Raw genomic sequence first — 19,876 nt, 5'->3', positions numbered from 1 at the left:
CACTGTTAGGTCCCTTCCCCCCCATGTCCACTGTTAGGTCCCCTTCCCCCCCATGTCCAATATGAGGTGTCTCCTCCCCATCACCCTCACTGCTAGGTCCCCTTCCCCCCCTCCCCATGTCCACTGTTAGGTCCCCTTTCCCCCCATGTCCACTGTTAGGTCCCCTTCCCCATGTCCACTGTTAGGTCCCCTTCCCTCCCCCCCCCCCATGTGCACTCACTTTCCTCACTTGTCCCGATTGACTGCGTGCCTCCCACTGAGCTCTTTCCACAGCTGTCCTTCTTTGTCTGCAGAAGATCCTCAGGAAAGGGAACGGAGAGAACGGAGGGAAAGGATGGAGCGGGAGACCAACGGAAACGAGGATGAGGAGGGGCGGCAGAAGATACGGGAAGAAAAAGACAAGAGCAAGGAGCTGCACGCAATTAAGGTACGGGCTCAGACCCCAGACCAGAGTTGGTCGTTTCTCTCTCTGTCTCAGGTCAGGACCTCGAGGCTGACGAGCTCTGTGCTTTCCTTGATAGGAACGTTACCTGGGTGGCATCAAAAAACGGCGCCGAACGAGGCATCTCAATGACCGAAAGTTTGTGTTTGAGTGGGATGCGTCTGAAGACACCTCCATTGACTACAACCCCCTGTGAGTAACTCTGTGCCCACATCCTGGGGCTCAGACACTGGGTGGTCCAGAAGAAGCTAGCGGGTCTGGGATGAGGGAGGGATTGACCAGTCTTCCTGAGCTGGGGGAGAATCGGTGCGCATCGGCAGGCTGCCCTTGCTGTGAGTAGCTCATCTCTCTGTCTGCACCCAGGTATAAAGAACGGCACCAGGTGCAGCTGTTGGGGCGAGGCTTCATTGCAGGCATTGACCTCAAGCAGCAGAAGCGAGAGCAGTCACGTTTCTATGGAGACCTGATGGAGAAGAGGCGAACCCTGGAGGAAAAGGAGCAGGAGGAGTAAGTGATTGGGCACAGTGCGGAGGCCACGGCAAGGAGTGAACTGATTTTGCTTAACCTCCATCATGTCTTCTTCAGAGCAAGACTCCGCAAACTTCGCAAAAAGGAGGCCAAGCAACGCTGGGATGACCGCCATTGGTCCCAGAAGAAGTTGGATGAAATGACGGACAGGGACTGGCGGATCTTCCGTGAAGACTACAGCATCACCACCAAAGGTGGCAAGATCCCCAACCCCATCCGGTCCTGGAAAGACTCGTCTCTGCCCCCACACATCCTTGAAGTCATAGACAAGTGTGGCTACAAGGTAAAGGGGCAGACTGACCCAGTACATCTGCCAGCTCCTCTGACGTTTTAGGACTGCAAATGTAGTTGGGACTGGAGAACTCTGTTCCTTCACCATCCTTCGTATTCTCTGCCCACGGCACCAAACTTAACTATGCCTGTCACTTCGTGGTGGAAATATGGGCCTTTAGGGCTTGTGTTTTCCCTTGGGCCCCCTTTTCCTATATGTCTTGGGTATATGATGGTAGCAGGTTTTGCCCACTGTGTTAGCTCTATCCCAGGTGGTGTGATTCTCCACCCATTACTTTTGTTCTGGGTCACTGTAGGAGCCAACACCTATCCAGCGTCAGGCCATTCCCATTGGGCTGCAGAATCGTGACATCATTGGTGTAGCTGAGACTGGCAGTGGCAAGACAGCAGCCTTCCTCATCCCATTGCTAGTGTGGATCACCACACTCCCCAAGATTGACAGGTAGGCGCAGCTTGCCATCAGTGGCTGGATGGCTGGGTCGACGGATGAGGCGAACCAGAATCAGGAGATGTTTTGTTTGTTGTCTGTTGAGAGAGCCTGTAGTCCCTGGGTTATCTTTGTGTCTGATTTTTACACGGGATCACCAACCTGCTCATTCCCATAGTTGCTCTAAGAGTGACTTTGTCTTGATCCTGCTTGTGGTCGATGAGACCAAAGCTTATGGAGATGTGGGATACCCCATTTACCACAGGATCGAAGAGTCAGACCAGGGCCCTTATGCCATCATCCTGGCTCCCACCCGTGAGTTGGCACAGCAGATTGAGGAAGAAACCATCAAGTTCGGAAAGCCACTCGGTATCCGCACTGTGGCTGTCATCGGCGGCATCTCCAGAGAAGACCAAGGCTTCCGGCTACGCATGGGGTGTGAGGTTGGTTTCCCAAACGAGCTTTAATTAATTACAATAATGTATACCAACAATGCTAGTAATTAATGGGCATCACAGCAGCCATGTGAGAACAGATAGTGGTAGGGATTGTACACTGTTTCACAGATGAAGGTGAGGGTAATAACTCGTCTGCAGTCTGACAGGGCTGTCAGTGGGCCCTGTAAAGGAGGGAAGAGTTCATAGCCAGAACCTGTGTTCTTACTAAAGCATGGTGTTGGCAGGTATTCCTTAGAGAAGAAGATAGAGAGATCCTGTAAGGATAGGAGAGAAGAATTCTTGTGTAGACCTCTCAGTGTTGCTCCTTCCACAGTGCTCCCTAACCTCCTTCCACAGTGTTCCCTAGCCTCTCCTTTCACAGTGCTCCCTAGCCTCTCTCCTTCCACAATGCTCCCTAGCCTCCTTCCACAGTGCTCCCCAGCGTCTCTTCTTCCACAGTGCTCCCTAGCCTCTTTCCTTCCACAGTGCTCCCTAACCTCTCTCCTACAGTGCTCCCCAGTGTCTGTTCCAAAGTGCTCCCTAGCCTCTCCTTCTGTAGTGTTCCCTAGCCTCTCTCCTTCCATAGTGCTCCCTAGCCTTTTTTCCATCTAAGCTAGTTCCTCCTAATTCTCCCACCTGTCTAACTAACCCTCCATCTTATTTAGAAACCCCATTCACTCCAGAGGGAAACAGAAGGTACCAGATGGTTTCATGTCCATTCTCTGGGACCTTAAGTCCCAAATCTGGCTGGAGGTTGAGGTCCAAGTTCCTTAGCATTGAGGGTCTGTTGCCTAGATGGGTAGATAGTTCACAACAGAGGGGGGGAAAAGGGGCGTTGTCTGCTAAGGCCATCTATGATTACACTGTGTCTTCCAGATTGTGATCGCCACCCCTGGACGTCTGATTGATGTGCTGGAGAACCGGTACCTGGTGCTGAGTCGGTGTACCTATGTGGTTCTGGATGAGGCGGATAGGATGATTGACATGGGCTTTGAGCCAGATGTGCAGAAGATCCTGGAACACATGCCTGTCAGCAACCAGAAGCCAGACACAGATGAGGCTGAGGACCCGGAGAAGATGTTGGCCAACTTTGAATCAGGAAAACATAAATACCGTCAAGTAAGTCAGCTTTCTTGGGAGAAGCTGAACCAGTTCCTAAGTCTTGTTCTCAGACCTTCCTTGCCCAGGGAGGGCCCACTGCACATGCCTCCAGCGTGCTAGCACTGCTGCACATGCCTCCAGCATGCTAATACCACTCACTGCACATGCCTCCAGCGTGCTAGCAGTGCCTGTGTACAGTCCTCTGACAGGCCAAGGTGTAGAGCCATTTAGCTTAGCCTGGAAAGCTGATTCTAGAGGAAGGAAAAAGTGCCAGGCATAGCGGCTCATGCCTAAAGCCCCAGCATTCAGAAGGAGGCAGAAAGACTGCCGAGACTGAGGCTAGCTTGTCTTATATGTGAGTCCCAGGCCAGTCAGATCTGTGTAGCGAGATCCTGTCTCAAGCTAAACAGAAGTAAGGACTGAGGGGCTGGTAAGGACATTGGCTGCCCTTCCAGAGTTCAGTTCCCTACAACCACATGGTGGCTCATGAGCATCAGAGAGGGATCTGATGCCCTCTTCTGGTGTGTAGGTGTAATACAGAGAAAGCACTCATGGATTAAAAAGAAGAAATAAGATAAGCTGCTTGGTGGTGCACCTTTAATCCCAGCACTTGGAAGGCAGAGGCAGGTGGATCTCTGTGAATTTGAGGCCAGTCTGGTCTACAGAGCGAGCTCCAGGACAGCCAGGGCTACACAGAGAAACTCTGTTTTGAAAAGCCAATAATAATAATAATAATAATAATAATAATAATAATGGTGATGATGATGTCAGGACTCAAGATGCTACCTGGATCACAGGTGGTAGCAAATGCTCCCAGTTCTTCCTAGCAAGAGACGAAAAGGCAAAGAACAGTTTCCAGGGTGACTGTGAGAGATTTATAGCAGGACTCATTTAATGGTTTTAGCCTGAGTGGGCTACTTGTGTTGACAGTAGGGTCTGCAGTTCTGTCTGCCTGGGCCTAGGGCTGAACCTCCTGTTTTATAGACAGTCATGTTCACGGCTACTATGCCCCCAGCGGTGGAGCGTCTAGCCAGGAGCTATCTTCGGCGACCTGCTGTGGTGTACATTGGCTCTGCAGGCAAGCCCCATGAGCGGGTGGAACAGAAGGTCTTCCTCATGTCGGAATCAGAAAAGAGGTATGGGGGTGGCTGAGCTGAGAAACCTGGCTGCTTTTGTCTGACACTTTCTTTCTTTGTGGGGCGGCTGTCGGGTGGGTGCTTTGCTGTCTCCTTTGCAAGGTCTCTGTTGAGGACTTTGGAGTTCATTCATTGCTTTGGTTGAGTGTTGTGTTTACTAAGTCTGGGGGGGTATTGTGTGCCTCACTCTCCTCCCTCCCACCCCCAGGAAAAAGCTGCTGGCAATCTTGGAACAAGGTTTTGATCCACCTATCATCATTTTTGTCAACCAGAAGAAGGGTTGTGACGTGTTGGCCAAGTCTCTGGAGAAGATGGGGGTACGTCTGGCAGGCAGAGCAAAGCCAACCCTGGTGCTGCTGCTCTCTGAAACTAGGGATGGAGTGGGGAGTGTTGGCTCCCACTCGCTGTTTAATCTTTACACCATCTAACAAGCCGGGGCCAAGAGAAAGGAGTGAGAACTGATCGGTTACTAGGGGTCCCTTCTAGTCCAGCCACAGCAGACAGATGCCGATCTCTGTCTGACAGGTGGGGCCGGGGAGGCAGGTCCTGGCCTGGCAGAGTGTGAGGCTGTAGGCAGCGGGTCTGTGCTCAGATGAGCACCATGAGGATGGAGAGGGGAGGGGTGCGATGACCAGGCCTGTACGGCTAACAAGGGAAAAGGACTGTCCTCTCTACTTAGCTCCTGACTCCTTAGCCTTCCTAGCCCGTTACCTCCCCACCCTGCCTGGCTCTTCTTCATCTCAGCACACTGGGCCTCCGTCCCTGTCCTACCTGCCCCCCACAGAACGCCGTGTTGTCTTTCAGTTCTTGCTCTAGCTCCCATGTTCTTCCCTCACTTCACTGAACCCCTTCTCTGGCTTCCTGTGCCCTCTCCTGCCGTCTGCTCTCTCCCACCTTCTGCTCTTGGACCTCCCTATTCGCACTGCTCTCCCTGAGCCCATTGCTTTCTACCTACAGTACAACGCCTGTACACTGCATGGTGGTAAAGGCCAGGAGCAACGAGAATTTGCATTGTCCAACCTCAAGGCTGGAGCCAAGGATATTTTGGTGGCTACAGATGTGGCTGGCCGTGGTATTGATATCCAAGATGTGTCTATGGTTGTCAACTATGATATGGCCAAAAATATTGAAGGTGAGAGCCTGGGAAGGTAGCTTCCCTTGAGGATTAGGGGAGACTGCTTACGTTCTCCCTCTCAGAGTCAGGGTGCACCGGAAACCTCTGCTTCAGTCTGGGGTGACATCCCAGCGTCAAGGAGGACACTTGACACTGGCTAGGAGAGCCTTGGTGTTGTGTGGGACAAGTTGGCAGTGGGGTGGGGGATGGGCAGAGTCTGTAGACAACAGGAGGTGGGTGGCTTGCCTTTGGAGGTGGTGGGGTGGAAGTTCCTGTAAGAGTGGGTACCACTCGCCAGGAGGACTGGCTTGGTCCCGAGTGACATCATTCTGTTCCCCAGATTACATTCACCGAATTGGCCGCACAGGAAGAGCGGGCAAGAGTGGCGTAGCCATCACCTTCCTCACCAAGGAGGATTCAGCGGTGTTCTATGAACTGAAGCAGGCCATCCTGGAGAGCCCAGTGTCGTCCTGCCCTCCAGAGCTGGCAAACCACCCAGATGCCCAGCACAAACCTGGCACCATCCTCACCAAGAAGCGCAGGGAAGAGACCATCTTTGCCTGACCCAGCGCCTGACTGGAGTAGGAGCCGTCTCTGGAGCTGGTGCCTGCTCTCAGGCCCTCGGGTCCCTTCCTAGGCTCTTTCTTGGACATGGGCTTAGGAAGTAGTCAGGTCCCTGGTCTGGAAGCCTGTGAGGGGCTCCATGGGCACAGGAAGGTGGTGTAGGAGGCAGAGGGGCGCAGGTACATCAGGCTTGGCCCAGCTCTGCCCTTGAAGCCACGCCATCCTCGTCCTGGCTGTGGGGCGGCTGCCTAGCACCACCCTGTCCCCAGCCTGAACAAACACCTGGTCACCCCGAGGGGACTTCCTTAGCACATATGTGACTACTGCAGCAGTTGCCCTGAGTGACCCAGGGGATCTGGCATGATGAGGATTGTGGACCTTGGACTCTGTCACTCTGACAGCTGGCTTCCCATTTGGCATTTAAAGCAGGTCGGGCGCCTTTGGAACTGCGCAGCTCGACGCCACAGGCGCTGTGCACTCTAGGCATCCCTCCCTAGGGAATTTTTTTTTAGATATGGGGACAGGATGAGCTGGCTGTGCCCATCATTAAGTCAGTGGAATTTCTGTTTTCTATTCTCTGAGAAGATAAAAGTTTGTATGTTCTGAGAATAAACACGAAAGTGAAAGGAAGGCCTGGCCCCTCAGCTAGCTCATTTATCTGTGTGGGGCGCGGGGGAGGCATGGCACAGGATGGCAGTGTGTACCTCTCCTGCTTTTCTGTGGAACTAGGGTGAGAGGGAGCGGCCGGAACCGCACTGGAGCCGGGTCCTGGCTTCCCTTACTCACGGGGTGGGTTCAGCCGAGTCTGGAGGACCATAGATGGGTCCTCCATCTCCGGCACAGGCCCAACCTTGCCCCTCAAAGGGAGGCAAGTGTGTGAGTTCAAGTCGCAGCTGCTTGTGGAGCCCTCTGGCCTGAGGCGGGCAGTGGGAAGCTTTGACTCTGTCACTTCCTCAGGTCTCAGAGCAAGTCCCTTGTGTACTGCCAACTGCCTCCTCCAGCCAGCAATTAGGCCCGGGGTGCGGTGTGCCCATAAATACAGTGCCTCTTGCTGGTTCCCCTCTCCACTCATGAATCCTCTGAGATAAAGGGTCAGAACACTTCACCTCTGCAGACTTACAGAGAGCCACGTGAGCGGACAGACCTGAGACACCCAAGGGACTGTGCGTGGTGTTTTATTGGAGATGACAATGAGGTGGGGTGGGTTCTTAATGGAGCATGCTCTGTAGGTCACACGCTAGAGCGGTAAGGCAAGGGTAGCCAGGTGGACGGCTTCGGGGGCTGTTCACTGTGTCCTGTTCCTCTCATCTAACCCTAACTTAAGTGGCAGCTATGAGTCAGGAAGCCCCTATCTTGCAGGAGCCATGGAGGGAAAGAACAGAAATGACAGATGCAAGGGCAAGGAATGCGAAGAGCAAGGGGGGGCCGGAAGCTGTCCCACCCTCTCCCGCAGTCCAGTCTGGCTCTTGGCTTGATTATGCCCCAGTTCCATAGTCTCCCCAGATGCTAAGCTTCCTGATTTGGTGAGGAGGACCGTTTTCTAGCAGAGCTACAGCTGTGAGTCAGTCTGTCCTGCCTCACTTGCACTGCTCCTGTCTTAGGTGTAAGTGCCCACCCCAGCTGATGGGACAGAAGTGCCGCCATGTTGAGCTCTGATCGCTTCATTTCTGCTATGTGGCAGTGGCATGAATGTAGTCCCTTTGCTTAGGATCTACGCCTGCTAGGAACCGTGTTTCTTCTTCCTCAGGCTGTATTGCCCACACTCACACCCTCTCGCTCTTTAGCGGGGCACCCATTCTGGCTGGAAGGCCCCTGCTAAGTGATCCTGGCCTGAGATTGTTGCCCACTGGGGCGGCAGCTTATGCAGGGGGAGGTGCCAAGGATGCAGAACACGGCTAGTACCCGGATGAAAACCTACGGGGTCACTGCCCAAGAGGTGAGGGGCCCCTTGCTTCTCCCCGAACCTTGGGACCACAGTCAGCCCTGGACCTGGGGCTGGGCAGAGGGTTGTGTGAGCTGAACCTAACAGCAGCCTAATGCCAATCTAACTCCAACCTGCCTGAGGTGGACACCCCAGCCACTGTGCCTGTGCCTGCCAGGGTGGGGCAGGAGATGGTCAGTAGCTGTCCTTAGGCCAAGGCCGGTTACGCTGCCAGTTCCGGTCATTGTGGTCATGCTCCGAGTCCTGGGCTAGGAGCCGGTCTTGGGGGTCGTGCCCGTTAGCACTGGGCAGCCCCGATGTGTGTTGGCGGTGAGGCTGGTACAGGTCCTGGTAGGCATCTGCATAGTCCTCCTCCAGATGGCGGGAGCTGCGCTGTGACGATCCGGTCCAGGCCTGGCGGGAGCTCTCGCTGGCCTCATCTGAGGGCATCAGGCTGTCCCTCTCCAGGGGTGAGTGCTCCTCCCCTCGCTCCCCCAGCAGCTGCTGGTTCTGGGGGCCACAATAGCTAAATTAGGGAAGGGAAGTCTGGCCTTTGTAGGGAGATAAGGTTACAAATTCAAGCTCTCCCTTAAAAAGTGCCTGGGAGATAGGTGTTGAGAGAGTTTCTTTTTCCCTAGGAGGACCGCCTGATCTCAGTCACTGTGCTGTCCAATCAGGAAGTCCCTTGACCTCTGTGCCCTAAGGTCTGTGAAGCAGTCAGAGCCAACAGGCTCAGCAATTCCTCGGCAATCCCTCGGCTTCACACACAGACCAAGAACGATCCTTGGTCAGGACGGGAGCTTTGCCTTGGCTGGGGAAGCCTGCACATTTGTGCCCACTAGAAACGGTTACCTGAAGTCCAGGGATGGCACTAGGCGGACCCAGCAGTCCGGGGCCAGGTGCCGGGTGGTGGGTCGCTCGCCAGTAAACCTCTAAGTATTCAGCCAGGTGCTCACAGGCGTCGTCCAGCTGGTTCTCATCCAGAATCACATCGAACGACTCCTGGAGAGAGAGAGGGGAGAGGACACAGGGAGGTTGGCTTCTCCACGGCCACTCTGCAGCTCTACCTCTGCACCGGGGATAGGGCATGGTCGCAGCTGACCCAAACACTCACTGGTGGGCACTGAACCAGCTTATCGTATGCCATCATCTGTACCGTGAGGTGCTTCATCTGTGACTTTCCCCTGGAGCGGATCAGTCGTTGCAGTACCTGATGGGGGGGAAGGGCAGAGATGGGCATGGCGTTTCTCTCAGGGCTCTGGTGAGAACTGGGTCTAGGAATTAGGCACGATTCCCAACTCGTGATAGGACATTAGTACCAGGTGAGGAGGGGTGTCAGGAAAAGGAGCCGGTCACTCCAGGCAGGGCCCAAGCAGAGGTGCACTGTATTCTAGGGGACATCTGGGGGATCCCAGTGACCCAGTTCACTTACCTTTGGGGAGGACACTTTAACAAAGACGATGATGGGAGCCAGTGAGGTCTTGGCAAGTTGTGCTGGGTGGTTGATGGTGTCAGCATCCAACACCACTAGCTGCAGGGATTTGGCCAGCTCAAAAATGCGCTCAATCTCACTCTGCACTTCAGCTAAGGAAGGGAAGCAGCTTACAAGGGGCTCTGGCCACTGCTTACTGCCAGAGCTGCTACAAGCAAGCCTGGGTAGGCCGGGGACTGGGCAAGTGGGGTGGGGGCAGAACTTTGAGGCAGGTGGTGGGGCGTGGGCAAGAAGACAAGGAGATAAAGGATTTCAGTAGCATCAAGTAGGCAGAGAACCAGGAACAAAGGACTCCTCACCAATGCTGGAGCGGGCGGAGGAGCGCTCAATGATGGTCCTCTTGCCAGGATTGTTGAGCACAGAGCGCTTGGCCAGCGAGAGGTCGGCTGTGACGCGGGTGATGGAGATCCTGGAGTGGAGGACCGCACACTGCCATCTAAGCCAAGCGCTCCTTACCCAGCTCCCTGATTCTCCTTGAGAGGAGACTAGCTCTGGGCATGCACGAGGGTGAAATTAACTTTCCTCCCAATAGATTCTCCTCCCGGTTCCAGACCAGGGCAGCTTACCTGCCATCAAACCTGTGTTTAAGGAAGTCGAAGAGAGCCTTCTGCATCATGTCTGTGACCTGGAGGGGAGGGTGTGGCATTGACAGAGGGCCCCCCTGGCAGTGGGAAGTAGAGTTCACACCCTACGAACAGACATTTCTCACTGTGGCAGCTTTGGTAGGAGTAACTCTGGGCTTGGGAACTTCCTCACCTCATAGCCTTTCAGAGAGGGTCCCACCAGCACCACGGGCCGCATGGAGGGCACCACATCATACGGGGGAACATGTTCCGCCTGCAGAATGGCCAGGAGGTCAGACAAAATCTTGGTCTCAGTGCCTACTTTAGGCCTGACTGCTCTGGGGGGACGGGGGCAGAGTAGAGAGTTCTGGGCACCCTCCCCTCTGGTTCTGTAGATGTCAGCAGTGACTGACCAGAAGGGTCCCCAGAGCCAAAATCCATGACCCCCCGGCCCAGGTCCCTTTCTGACTCACCTGCTTTTGCTTCTGCTTGGCTTTTTGGAAAAGGAAATAAAAGATTAAAGTCGGTGGAGGGAAAAGGCCCTGGGGGGCTTGGGAGTCCCTTCCCCTGGGGAGGTAACAGGCTCTCCCTGCTGTTCTGGTCCCTCCACCAGCCCCTTCCCATACAGTACACTGGAAGGACCCCCTTCCACTGTGTCTTATTTGCCTACCCAAGGTGGGTAAGCTGAGGGAAGACTACCTAGAGACGGAGGAGGAGAGCGTCGGTTGCCAATGTCACCCAGGCTGGAAGGGTTCCCAGATCTCCTGACAGAAAGGGGGATGGTAAAACGTCCACACAGTTCTATATGTTAACGTTTGACAGATTAGTAACTTCATTTATGACAGCTGAGCATGTATGGTGTGTGTGTGTGTGTGCACGCACACATATGTGTAAATGTGTAGCTGTCTTCTGTGGGTGGAGTGTTATGTGTTTGGGGGTTTGGAGGTGTGTGTGTGTGTATGTGTGTATGCACACACGCGTGTGTGTAAATGTGTAGCTGTGTTCTGTGGGTGCAGTGTTATGTATTGGGGGTTGGGGTGTGTGTGTGTATGCATGTGTGTGTGTGTGTAAATGTATAGCTGTGTTCTGTGGGTGCAGTGTTATGTATTAGGGGTTGGGAGGTGTGTGTGTGTGCACATGTGCATGTGTGTAAATGTGTAGCTGTGTTCTGTGGGTGCAGTGTTATGTGTTTGGTGTGTGTGTGTGTGTGTGTGTGTGTGTGTATTGACTCTCAGCACTGTTCTCACCGGGCCTTCTGTTCCTGTTTGAGCCGGATGCTCTCCAGGCGCTGGGGGCTGGGGATGAAGGCGATGTCTCCACCCTCTTTCACTAGCCTCCCGATCCACCAGTCATTGCTGTACTTCTGGGAGGGAATGAGAAGAGGGAGGAGCTGCGTTGAGAGGTGCCTGCCCAGGGAGGACTCTGGGAAGCTGGCACCAGGAAGGCAGAGGAAGGGCCAGGGAGTGTGGAATGGCATCATAGAACAGGGCAGCCAGGTTCTGTGAAGCCTCAAGCCGTTGCGCTTCTGAGTGTGGACTCCTGGATGTCACAGGACACCGCTGGCTGGTGAGTTATTCCACCCTCCCACTTAGACACAGAGCTCAGGACCAAGCCAGGTCTGAGGATGGTGGGAACCTTGGAATCAGGTCCCGAGTGAGGGGCATACAGGTGTGCACACAGATGAAACTGGAGGACCTGGGGAACTATTTTAGATACAGAACTAAAGAGGCACTGGGGCCTGGCACAGCAAACAGGAGTAGGCTTCTGGGGAGAATAAGGTTCATTACCTCTTTAATGTGCAGAAAATCTTTGGCCTCAAAGTTGACTCCAGAGCCCTGGACCGGGCACTCCTCATCCAGAACTCCACAGTAGCTGACATTGGTCCTCACAGCAAAGGCCACAGGTTTGTGCTGGGGAATTTGATCATCAGGGCAATGAGAGACAGATGCCTCAGGGTACCTCACGGGGAGGCAGAAGCCCCAGAGAAGAAGGCTACTGCCTGCTACAGGCATACACTTTTCCACACATAAGTACACCCTGACATGACCCTGGGGTCCCCAGGTCCTGCACAGACTTGCACTCAGCCTGGCCCCCTGCCTGCCTGCAGGTATACCTTGGCTCTTTCCAGCTGCTGCTGAGCCTGACTCTCCACTTCTCGCCGGGCACTCTCCCGATCCTCCTCCAGGGAGACGTCTGAGTCCAGAGAGGGGCGGCTGGTGTAGGAGTCAGCTGAACCCTGGACAGACGGGAGAGTTTGTGTAATAGTCCTCCTAATGCAACTTTTCCATCTTCTAGGGGATGACTTGACCCCCTAAACTGCCTTCTGTGTGCCTCCTGGTGCCTCTAAGGCTCCATGGAAGCTGCCCCAATCCGTATGTGCGAAGTACAGGGCCTTCTACCCCACACCTATTTATATCATAGTTCTGAACAAAATCTTCACTTTTCTCTCTTTTCTCCCCTCTACTAAATACTAAAATACTAAAGATAATATATTCGGATGGTGACCATGCCCTCTTATCTCCACGAGAGCCTGAAGCAACCTGGACATTATTCCTTTAAGATGACTGGAAAGAGTACAGCTAGCTAACTAACATGTGCCAGCTGGAGCTCGGTGTGGGGGTGCACACCTATAATTCCAGCTCTTGGGAGGCCGGGTTTAGTAGCTAGAGAGTCAGAGACTTTCTGGGCTATATGAAGCCTACTCCCCTGTACCCCCCCAAAGCAGGATAGTATAAAGGCATTTCAAACAAGATGGATGACCTGAGGTCACTCCAGGGAACCAACAGAAGTAGAGAACCCGGGCTGGAGAGATGGCTCAGCGGTTAAGAGCACTGACTGATCTTCCAGAGGTCCTGAGTTCGATTCCCTGCAACCACATGGTGGCTCACAACCATCTGCAATGGGATCTGATGCCCTCTTCTGTACTCACATACATAAAATAAATAAATCTTAAAAAAAAAAAAAGCGCCGGGCGTGGTGGCGCACGCCTTTAATCCCAGCACTTGGGAGGCAGAGGCAGGTGAATTTCTGAGTTCGAGGCCAGCCTGGTCTACAGAGTGAGTTCCAGGACAGCCAGGGTTATACAGAGAAACCTTGTCTCAAAAAAAAAAAAAATAGAGAACCCATCTCTGAAAGTTGTCCTCTGATACACGCACACACACACACACACACACACACACACACGAGTTAGACAGTGGTGTGTTACCTGGACTAAAGAGTTATTTTCAGGACAGCCAGGGCTACACAGAGAAACTCAATCTTAAAAACCAAACCAAAACACACACAGACACAGACACAGACACACACACACACACACACACACACACACAGAGAGAGAGAGAGAGAGAGAGAGAGAGAGAGCTGCCTGCCTCTATCTCCCAGGTACTGGTGTACCCCCACAGCAGGCTTCCAACAAAGTTTTGAAAGCTGTTAAATTTGCCACCTTGAGCCTTGCATGTGCGGACTACAGACCCCTGGAGTCACCTCCCCTTTCTCCCCCCACCCACTTTCTTTCCTTCCCACACCTGTGGGGACAGGGAACTGGGCGTGTGGAAGCAGCAAGAAGCAACACACGGCTGTCTCCCTGGGTACAGGCGAGGCCTCACACCAACCATTTGCTCTGTATCTCTATCTTTTCCCTGGGCCCAAGGGATATCAGGGCCTGGAGGGAGACTGTGCTGCTGCCAGGCAACCCAGCTGAGATACAGGACCTCAGGGATGCCTTTGGTAATGTGAAGGGACAGTCACTGAGTCCTGCTCAGAGTAGGAGCATACATCTGGAGGGTTACAGAGTTCACCTTCAGGGCCATGAGGAAGATGCCAGACAGGTAAGGGAAGTTCGACTTTGAGACAAGCAGCTGAAAGTTAAGATAACTGGATTAGGGAAAAAGACATCTCTCCTGACTCAGTTTCTCCTTCTGGTGTGCAGGAGCCTGGAAGAATTCTTCCCTGTGTTCTGAGATGTCAGCGGTACAGAAAAGCTTAAGAGGCTAGGTAAAAGTAATGCGTGTAAGGAAAGAGGTTTCAGAATGTTGAGGTTGAAGAACAGTCCCTTAAAGCCACTGGCTATGACTACCTACCTACAAGCAACAGAGGCCAGACTCTCTTTGGAAAAGGCAAACTCACACCCCTGCTGTCAACCAGGCCTAGAGCCCAGCCCTTCAGTGTACAAGAGGGCTGGTCAGCTAGGTGTCCGGCAGCCCTAGGATCTGAGCTGAAGGCTGTGTCTATTGTAAACCAAACGACTTGAGGCAGCCTCAGAACTGGAGTGGGGGTTGGGGGGGAGACCTTTGGTTTTGCAGAAGTACAGGCCCTCGGCTGCCCACCTCTCTCCAGCCATGGGAGAACAAGACCTTGACGCGGGGTGAGGGACCCCCCCCCCCCGCAAAGCTGTGGGGTGTGGCTGGCAGAAGGGATAGAGAGACCCAGGAGGATGACCACCTACTGTGTGCACATCAGTACCCAGCAGGTGTTGGAAGAAGTGTAGCTTTGACCTCCCCAGAGCCAAGCTCTCAACCCCTTTGGGCTATCTAGGCTTGGTGACCACTTAACCCTAGAGAAAATGACAGGGTCTCTCCCTAAATTCTTTAATGGGTTGTGATCTGAATGGAAGCCACTTTCCCTAATTCCCATGGCCTGGGGGGTTGTGTATGCTGCTCTGGTACCAATTAGGAAGTAGGTAGCAATCTACCCCAAAGAATGGTAGGCTCTGGTTTCCCCACCCTTTATGCCCCCAAAGCCAGAGCGTCTCAGTACACTGGAGCTGCTGGAGTTGGCACAGTGCCCTGGTGGTGCCCCCCTTGCCTGGTGAGTGTGTGGGCAGGCTGCAGCTCCTCTCTTGCCTGGCACGGGGGGAAGAAGAGGAGGGAGATGAGCCCAGTGGATTTATTTAGAGCCTGATCTCCCTCCTACTGCTTCAGAGGGGGCCTCAGGGAGAGCAAGGAGCTGGGCGGGAGGAAGGGAAGTTGGGGGGGGGGAAGAGATCCAAGAACCTGGGAAGGTCAGGAGGGAGCAATGGGTCAGCAGGCTGCCCTCAAATAACATCCAGGTGTCAGTCTCCTGCTGCGTCAGCCCGGCTTCTCACCAGGGATGAGAAGGTAGCTCCTTGGGCCCCTCAGCCCTGCAGAGAGGTCTCTCCTCCAGCTCATCCTGACTCCCAGGGCTACGCCAGCTGTCCCTTCAACTGTCAGAAAGACGTGCCCACCAGAGCTCTCAGCACCACCTCTCTGCTCTCCCTTGCAATGCAATTAACCCCAGAGCCCCATGGAAAATTGGGCCCCAAAGGAGCCTGGTCCCAGAATCGACTGACACATGCCTGCTCTAAGGCTCACTACTCCTCTTTCCTGAGCCAGAGACGGAAGGCTCCACCTAATCCTGCCAGGGGACCCTTTCAAGCCCTGTTAGTGGTCCTTTCCCATATCGCGTGGGATGTCTGAGGGAAGACTGGCGACGACTCCGAGGGGCTCTGAAGCTGACCCCCGACTCTTGTCCCATCTTTCCAGGCAGACTTTCTGCTCTCTGAGCTCCGGGAATCACTGCCTAATGAGCTGATTTGTCTCAGTAGGTCAGGAGATAAAAGCAAAGAGAAGAATTAAATATTTATTGGTTGCCTGGTCTGAGCAAAGAGCTTCCTTTCCATCCCCATGCCCTGAGCTCCCCGGCCTCACCTCCAGGCCCTCCTCAGCAGGGGGCTAGACTGAACTCAGTCTGATGGCCCACCCCTGTGGTTGGTGGCCTTTCCAAGAAGCTGAGCTAGAGGCGGTGGTGAGGAGAGCAGTCAAGGCCACGCACAGGGATGGTGGGCAGAGAGGAAAGAGACCTCAAGTTGTAGAATTCCTGTCTGCAGAGGTTGGTACCCGAGTCGCTAATGTTCTTCCAGCTCCCTAATTTGTCATTTACTTGAGGCACAGGTCCGGAGTGTCTCCCCCGGAGCTCAGCTTTCCTTGTTGTGTTCAGACCCCATGAACCCAGGATATGGAACTCCAAATGTTCCATGTTCCCTCTAAAACCCTCGGTGCCGGGGCCTTCTGTCCTTCCCTCCTCAGCCTCCTATGTCCCGAGCTTTGGGGCCACCTGCTCGAGCCTTCCTTCCCCCTACCGCGTCCCTCTGTGCTGGGATACCTGGCTATGAGAGACCATCTTCCCACTTTCCTAGAGAGCCCCCCGCCGGCTTACGCGCGCTGCCCCGCTCGCTGCCAAGGCGTTTTTCAAAGTGCAGAACTGGGGGGAAGGGTTGAAGAGAGAGAGAGAGGTGTCATCCCAACTACCCCATCCCCACCCCCACCCTCCCCCGTGGCCACTCACCGCCTCCGAGTCCTCAAACCCGGGCACGTAGGAGTCGTCATACATGGGGGAGTCCGGGGTGGGGTGGGGGGAGCGAGCGGCGCCGGGGGCGAGGACGGCGGGCCGCGCCCGAGATGCCACCGAGCCGCGCAGCCCTGCGGGCGGCGGCGGAGAGCGCGAGCGCGAAGGAAGGAGCGAGCCGCGAAGACCAGCTGCTCGCAGCTCAGATCACCGCTCCCCTCCCCACCCCCCAGCCCAGCCGGTCCCACCCCGAGCGCGCCAGCGCGGCTGAGGAATCTGCCGCCGGCTCCCACAACAATAGTGCCCGCCCACCTGACCCCCTCCCGGGAAGACGCGGGCGGCGGGGGCGCGGCGGCCGGGGGGGGGGGAAGAACGCCGGGGCCGCGGAACCGGGCGCACGCGAGTCGGGAAGGTGGGTCCCCGGCACCTCCGGGGCCGGGGCGGCGGGGAAGAAGGGCGGAGAGGCTGCAGGCGGGGCGGATCCCGGCGGGGAGGAGGCGGGGCGAGGAGAGATGCGGAGACAGGGACTCTCGCAACCCAGGAACTGCTCCGCCGGGAAACAAAGGGCTGGCGCGGGGGAGGGGAAGGGGAGAGACGCCGCGACCAGACGCGATCCCGGTGGAGAATCGAGAGGGTGCGGGTGGCGGGGAGGATGGCTGGAGAGAGAGGAGGACTGGAGGCAGGGAGAACGCGGAGACAGGAAAATGGAGATGTAAAGGAGGATGGGCAGCAGATGGGGAGAGGTCTCAGGTGATCTGGCAATGTCGGCTCTCTGCAAGTCCTGGAGACACCCAAAGCAAACCCCGCAATGATACTAGGGAGAAATGGTTTTGAGCTCCCAGACCCGTGCCATGAAAGCAGCTCCTGCCACAACAGGTGCCCGGCCCTCTCCGTTCCGGGCTGCGGTAAAGGGCCGACCCTTAAGAAGGGGGAAGTTCGGGCACGGTGGCTAGGCCTCCCCACACCTGTTGCACGGGCAGATTTCATCCAAGTTAAGCCGGGATGGCGATTCTCTTCCTCACTTCCCTGCAAGGATTGTGCCAGACATTGCCAAAGCATCCGGGGGAACTGGGGCAGAAAGGAGCTGTTTTAGGTGAGCCTAAAGGATGGAGGCAAGGAGGGCGCTGTGGGTGGAGCAAAGGTGGGATCCTGACGACGAGGTTGGGAAGGAAAGGGGTAAAGCCTACCGCTTTGCAAAAGACCAGAAATACGGTGTGCAGGATGCTGGTTCTAATCATCCGGCACCATTCAGCGCCCCCACCCCGCCATTCGAGGAAAGAGCCGCGTCTTAATCTCGGAAGAAACCTTCCAAAAGCTGTCATCATTTGAGCTCCCTCCCTTTTTACATTCCCCCCCCACACACACACACACGACCAAAATTTTCCTTTTGCACTTTAACCTCCTGCTTGGGTATCCCAAGAGGATGTGAGGCAGACATCAGCCTTGCTTGGTGTCTCGCTTTCTCAACTCAGCCCTTTGCCACTTCTAGCTCCTGAAACCCCGGAGGGTGTAAGTTCAGGACTCTTGCCCATCCTTGGCCCTTCTGGTTACAATTGGGAAGGGTTCAAGAGATCTATAGAAGGGTCTGTGTGGTAGAAAGGAGAGGAAGACCACCCACCCAAGCCAACAGGCTTCCCACCTATGTCTTATCTTCCTGTTCCCTCGATAAGAAAAAGATGGGGGGGCTCATCTAATGACACCTAGTCTGTCTCCTTCTGACTGAAGGACTGGCAGGCAACTTTATTGGAGCCCTTGTGTCTGAGGGCACCAGCTGCGACTGGGGGAGGCAGCTTCCAACGCTCCAACCCAGTGTGTTTGGGGGTTAGTACCATATCTTCTGTGTCCCCAAGTACTGCCTTGTCCTGTACCTTCCTTTTCCTTTGTCTCCTTAGTCCCCTCTCTCCTCCCAGAGGGTGGAGAAGTGGGAAAAAGTAAGACCCTTCCGGCTCTCTTCTCCTGGAAGAGGGTCCGGTCGGGAATCTCCTCCCCTGGCCTCTCTCATTTTGGGACTGTCCACCCACGGGGGTCCCTGGCAGCAGATTTGCTATCAGCCTCACGGGGACCTTGTTGTCCTCATCCCCAGCTGGGACAATGGTGTCTAAGTCGGCCTCTGAGAAATTCGTTGCCATGCCAACCACCTCCCCTGGAGATGGGTTCGAGTTCCTCATACCTACAGGCATCCCCTGGGTCCTGCAGGCATGATCTTCGCTCCCTCCTCCTGTACCTCTGAGCTGCCACAGAGTGTCCACTTCATTTCTCACTACGGCCACACCTGCCTATGTCAGTTCTCCTGCTAATCCAGCTGTGGAAGCAGGATCGAGGAAGAAAGCCTTAACCGACCAGGTGTGGGAGCTGAGAACCTCCAGAAAACTCTAACTGGGCAGCAAGTGGGGAAACTGAGGCAGGAACTGGGAGCTCTACTCCAGGTGGAGGCCCCTCACATTCCAGCTATTAGGTTGCCCCCTCCCCGGGAACTCTGAGAGGGTCACTGAGGGAGCCTGGCACGGCTCTCCTTTCAATAGCGCCCGTTTCTCAGCTCCCCAGTCAGACCTCTCTGCAGGTTTTGCAGGAGGCGCCAGTTCCAGCCTTCCCTTCCTCTCTTACCCAGAGCTCTCAACTCCTGTTTTCGCTCCCGCCCCATGCTGCAGTTTCCCCCAAATGCCGGAGCTTTCCTCCCACCCTTCTGGGGAGGGGGCCCCGGCGGTTACCTCGTTCAGCAGGAAGGTTGCACTGGAGTCAGAAAAAGACATAGACCGGGTTAGCGGCCTCTCTCCCTCCCCCGGGCCAGGGGCTCCGAGGCGGGAGCGGGACCCAGCCGCGGCTCTGCACACCGCTCCAGCCTGCACGCCTGGCCTCGCCCCACGCCCGCCCAGCTCCAGCCGCCTGCTCCCTCTCCTCGCTCCTGGTTCCACCCCTTTCCCTCCTCCTCCCTCCTCCCTTCCTTTCTAGCCTCCTCCTTCTGTTTCTCCCGCACTTCCCTCCTCTTTCAGTCTAGTGTGTCTCCACTTCAGTCTTGCCTCCCTACCTCCCCAGTTCCCTATTCATCTGGTGTCTCCCACTGTCCTTCCAATGCCCACCCCTCTTTCCCACCCAGCCTTCCCCTTCTCTCCCCCCCCCCCAGGTCTCCAGGAAAGACAGGGTCTGTGGAGCATTGCCACCGCAGGCTGAGGGCGGGAAAGGTTCAAAGGCAGGCTCTAGGGGGGGGTTGGGTTCGGCTCCCCCAAGGCCCCAGCTCGGTGCATCTAGTGTCCCACCCCCAGCGCCCTAGGAAGAAAAGCCCTCCTGAGTCCCCACCTCAGAAAAGTCAGGTGTTCAGTGCGCTTGACCAAGCCTCAAGACGCCCCTCTGAGTTCTGGGGAAGCCACGACCATCCACCCTGTCCTGGTCCCGACCAGGCTTCTGCAGAATCCTTTAGGGAGACATCCCAGCACGAACGCCTCCTGGGTCGGCTAGGGTACTGCAGGTCTCAGCTCCGCCGAAGGGAAGGTCAAGGCGAGGTGAGGCGGCCGCTTTCCCTACCCGCTGTTAGCGCCCCCTAGGTTCGATGGCCGGGTGTC

General features: G+C 55.4%; 2 protein-coding genes across 6 annotated transcripts in view; one reads left to right on the top strand and one right to left on the bottom strand.

Moving 5' to 3' along the window:
• The window catches only part of Ddx23 (DEAD-box helicase 23), an 18,176-nt gene extending 11,512 nt beyond the window's left edge, over positions 1–6,664 (top strand). For both annotated transcript variants that reach the window (XM_021216408.2, XM_029548210.1), the window contains exons 7-17: positions 294–427; positions 522–634; positions 806–949; positions 1,028–1,253; positions 1,558–1,703; positions 1,954–2,131; positions 3,002–3,244; positions 4,211–4,362; positions 4,571–4,679; positions 5,320–5,494; positions 5,817–6,664. In XM_021216408.2, the coding sequence (XP_021072067.1) occupies positions 294–427; positions 522–634; positions 806–949; positions 1,028–1,253; positions 1,558–1,703; positions 1,954–2,131; positions 3,002–3,244; positions 4,211–4,362; positions 4,571–4,679; positions 5,320–5,494; positions 5,817–6,040 (1,844 nt within the window). In that variant the 3' untranslated portion in view covers positions 6,041–6,664. The remainder of the gene's footprint in view (positions 1–293; positions 428–521; positions 635–805; positions 950–1,027; positions 1,254–1,557; positions 1,704–1,953; positions 2,132–3,001; positions 3,245–4,210; positions 4,363–4,570; positions 4,680–5,319; positions 5,495–5,816) is intronic.
• Positions 6,665–7,196: 532 nt separating this feature from the next.
• On the bottom strand, positions 7,197–19,212 carry Cacnb3 (calcium voltage-gated channel auxiliary subunit beta 3). Of its 4 annotated transcripts, none has more exons than XM_021216192.1 (13): positions 19,028–19,212; positions 12,130–12,252; positions 11,804–11,926; positions 11,264–11,379; positions 10,716–10,780; positions 10,490–10,509; positions 10,210–10,290; positions 10,020–10,078; positions 9,753–9,862; positions 9,394–9,545; positions 9,076–9,171; positions 8,814–8,963; positions 7,197–8,471 (listed from the first exon to the last, which is right to left on the bottom strand). In XM_021216192.1, exons 1-13 carry the CDS (start codon positions 19,067–19,069, stop codon positions 8,157–8,159), a joined length of 1,452 nt encoding a protein of 483 aa, XP_021071851.1. In that variant the 5' UTR covers positions 19,070–19,212; the 3' UTR covers positions 7,197–8,156. The 4 variants fall into 4 exon arrangements, with proteins under 4 accessions (XP_021071851.1, XP_029403926.1, XP_021071850.1 ...); XM_029548066.1 differs by having other exon boundaries at positions 10,716–10,777; XM_021216191.2 differs by lacking the exon at positions 19,028–19,212 and adding an exon at positions 16,320–16,776 and having other exon boundaries at positions 7,200–8,471.
• Positions 19,213–19,876: the final 664 nt, after the last annotated feature.

Source organism: Mus pahari, chromosome 17 (genome assembly GCF_900095145.1).
Source record: "Mus pahari chromosome 17, PAHARI_EIJ_v1.1, whole genome shotgun sequence".
NCBI lineage: Eukaryota > Metazoa > Chordata > Mammalia > Rodentia > Muridae > Mus > Mus pahari.
Note: the sequence above shows the minus strand (reverse complement) of the source record. Positions and strands in the feature narration are given on the sequence as shown.

What these genes read in the sequence shown, in the direction of transcription:
- Cacnb3 (XM_021216191.2), bottom strand. Translation starts at nt 16,364, where the DNA reads ATGTATGACGACTCCTACGTGCCCGGGTTTGAGGACTCGGAGGCG. An exon ending in AAACACAGGTTTGATGGCAG is followed by an intron (nt 9,863 to 10,019) that starts GTAAGCTGCCCT and finishes CCTCCACTCCAG; the next exon opens with GATCTCCATCACCCGCGTCA. An exon ending in CTCCGCCCGCTCCAGCATTG is followed by an intron (nt 9,546 to 9,752) that starts GTGAGGAGTCCT and finishes TCCCTTCCTTAG; the next exon opens with CTGAAGTGCAGAGTGAGATT.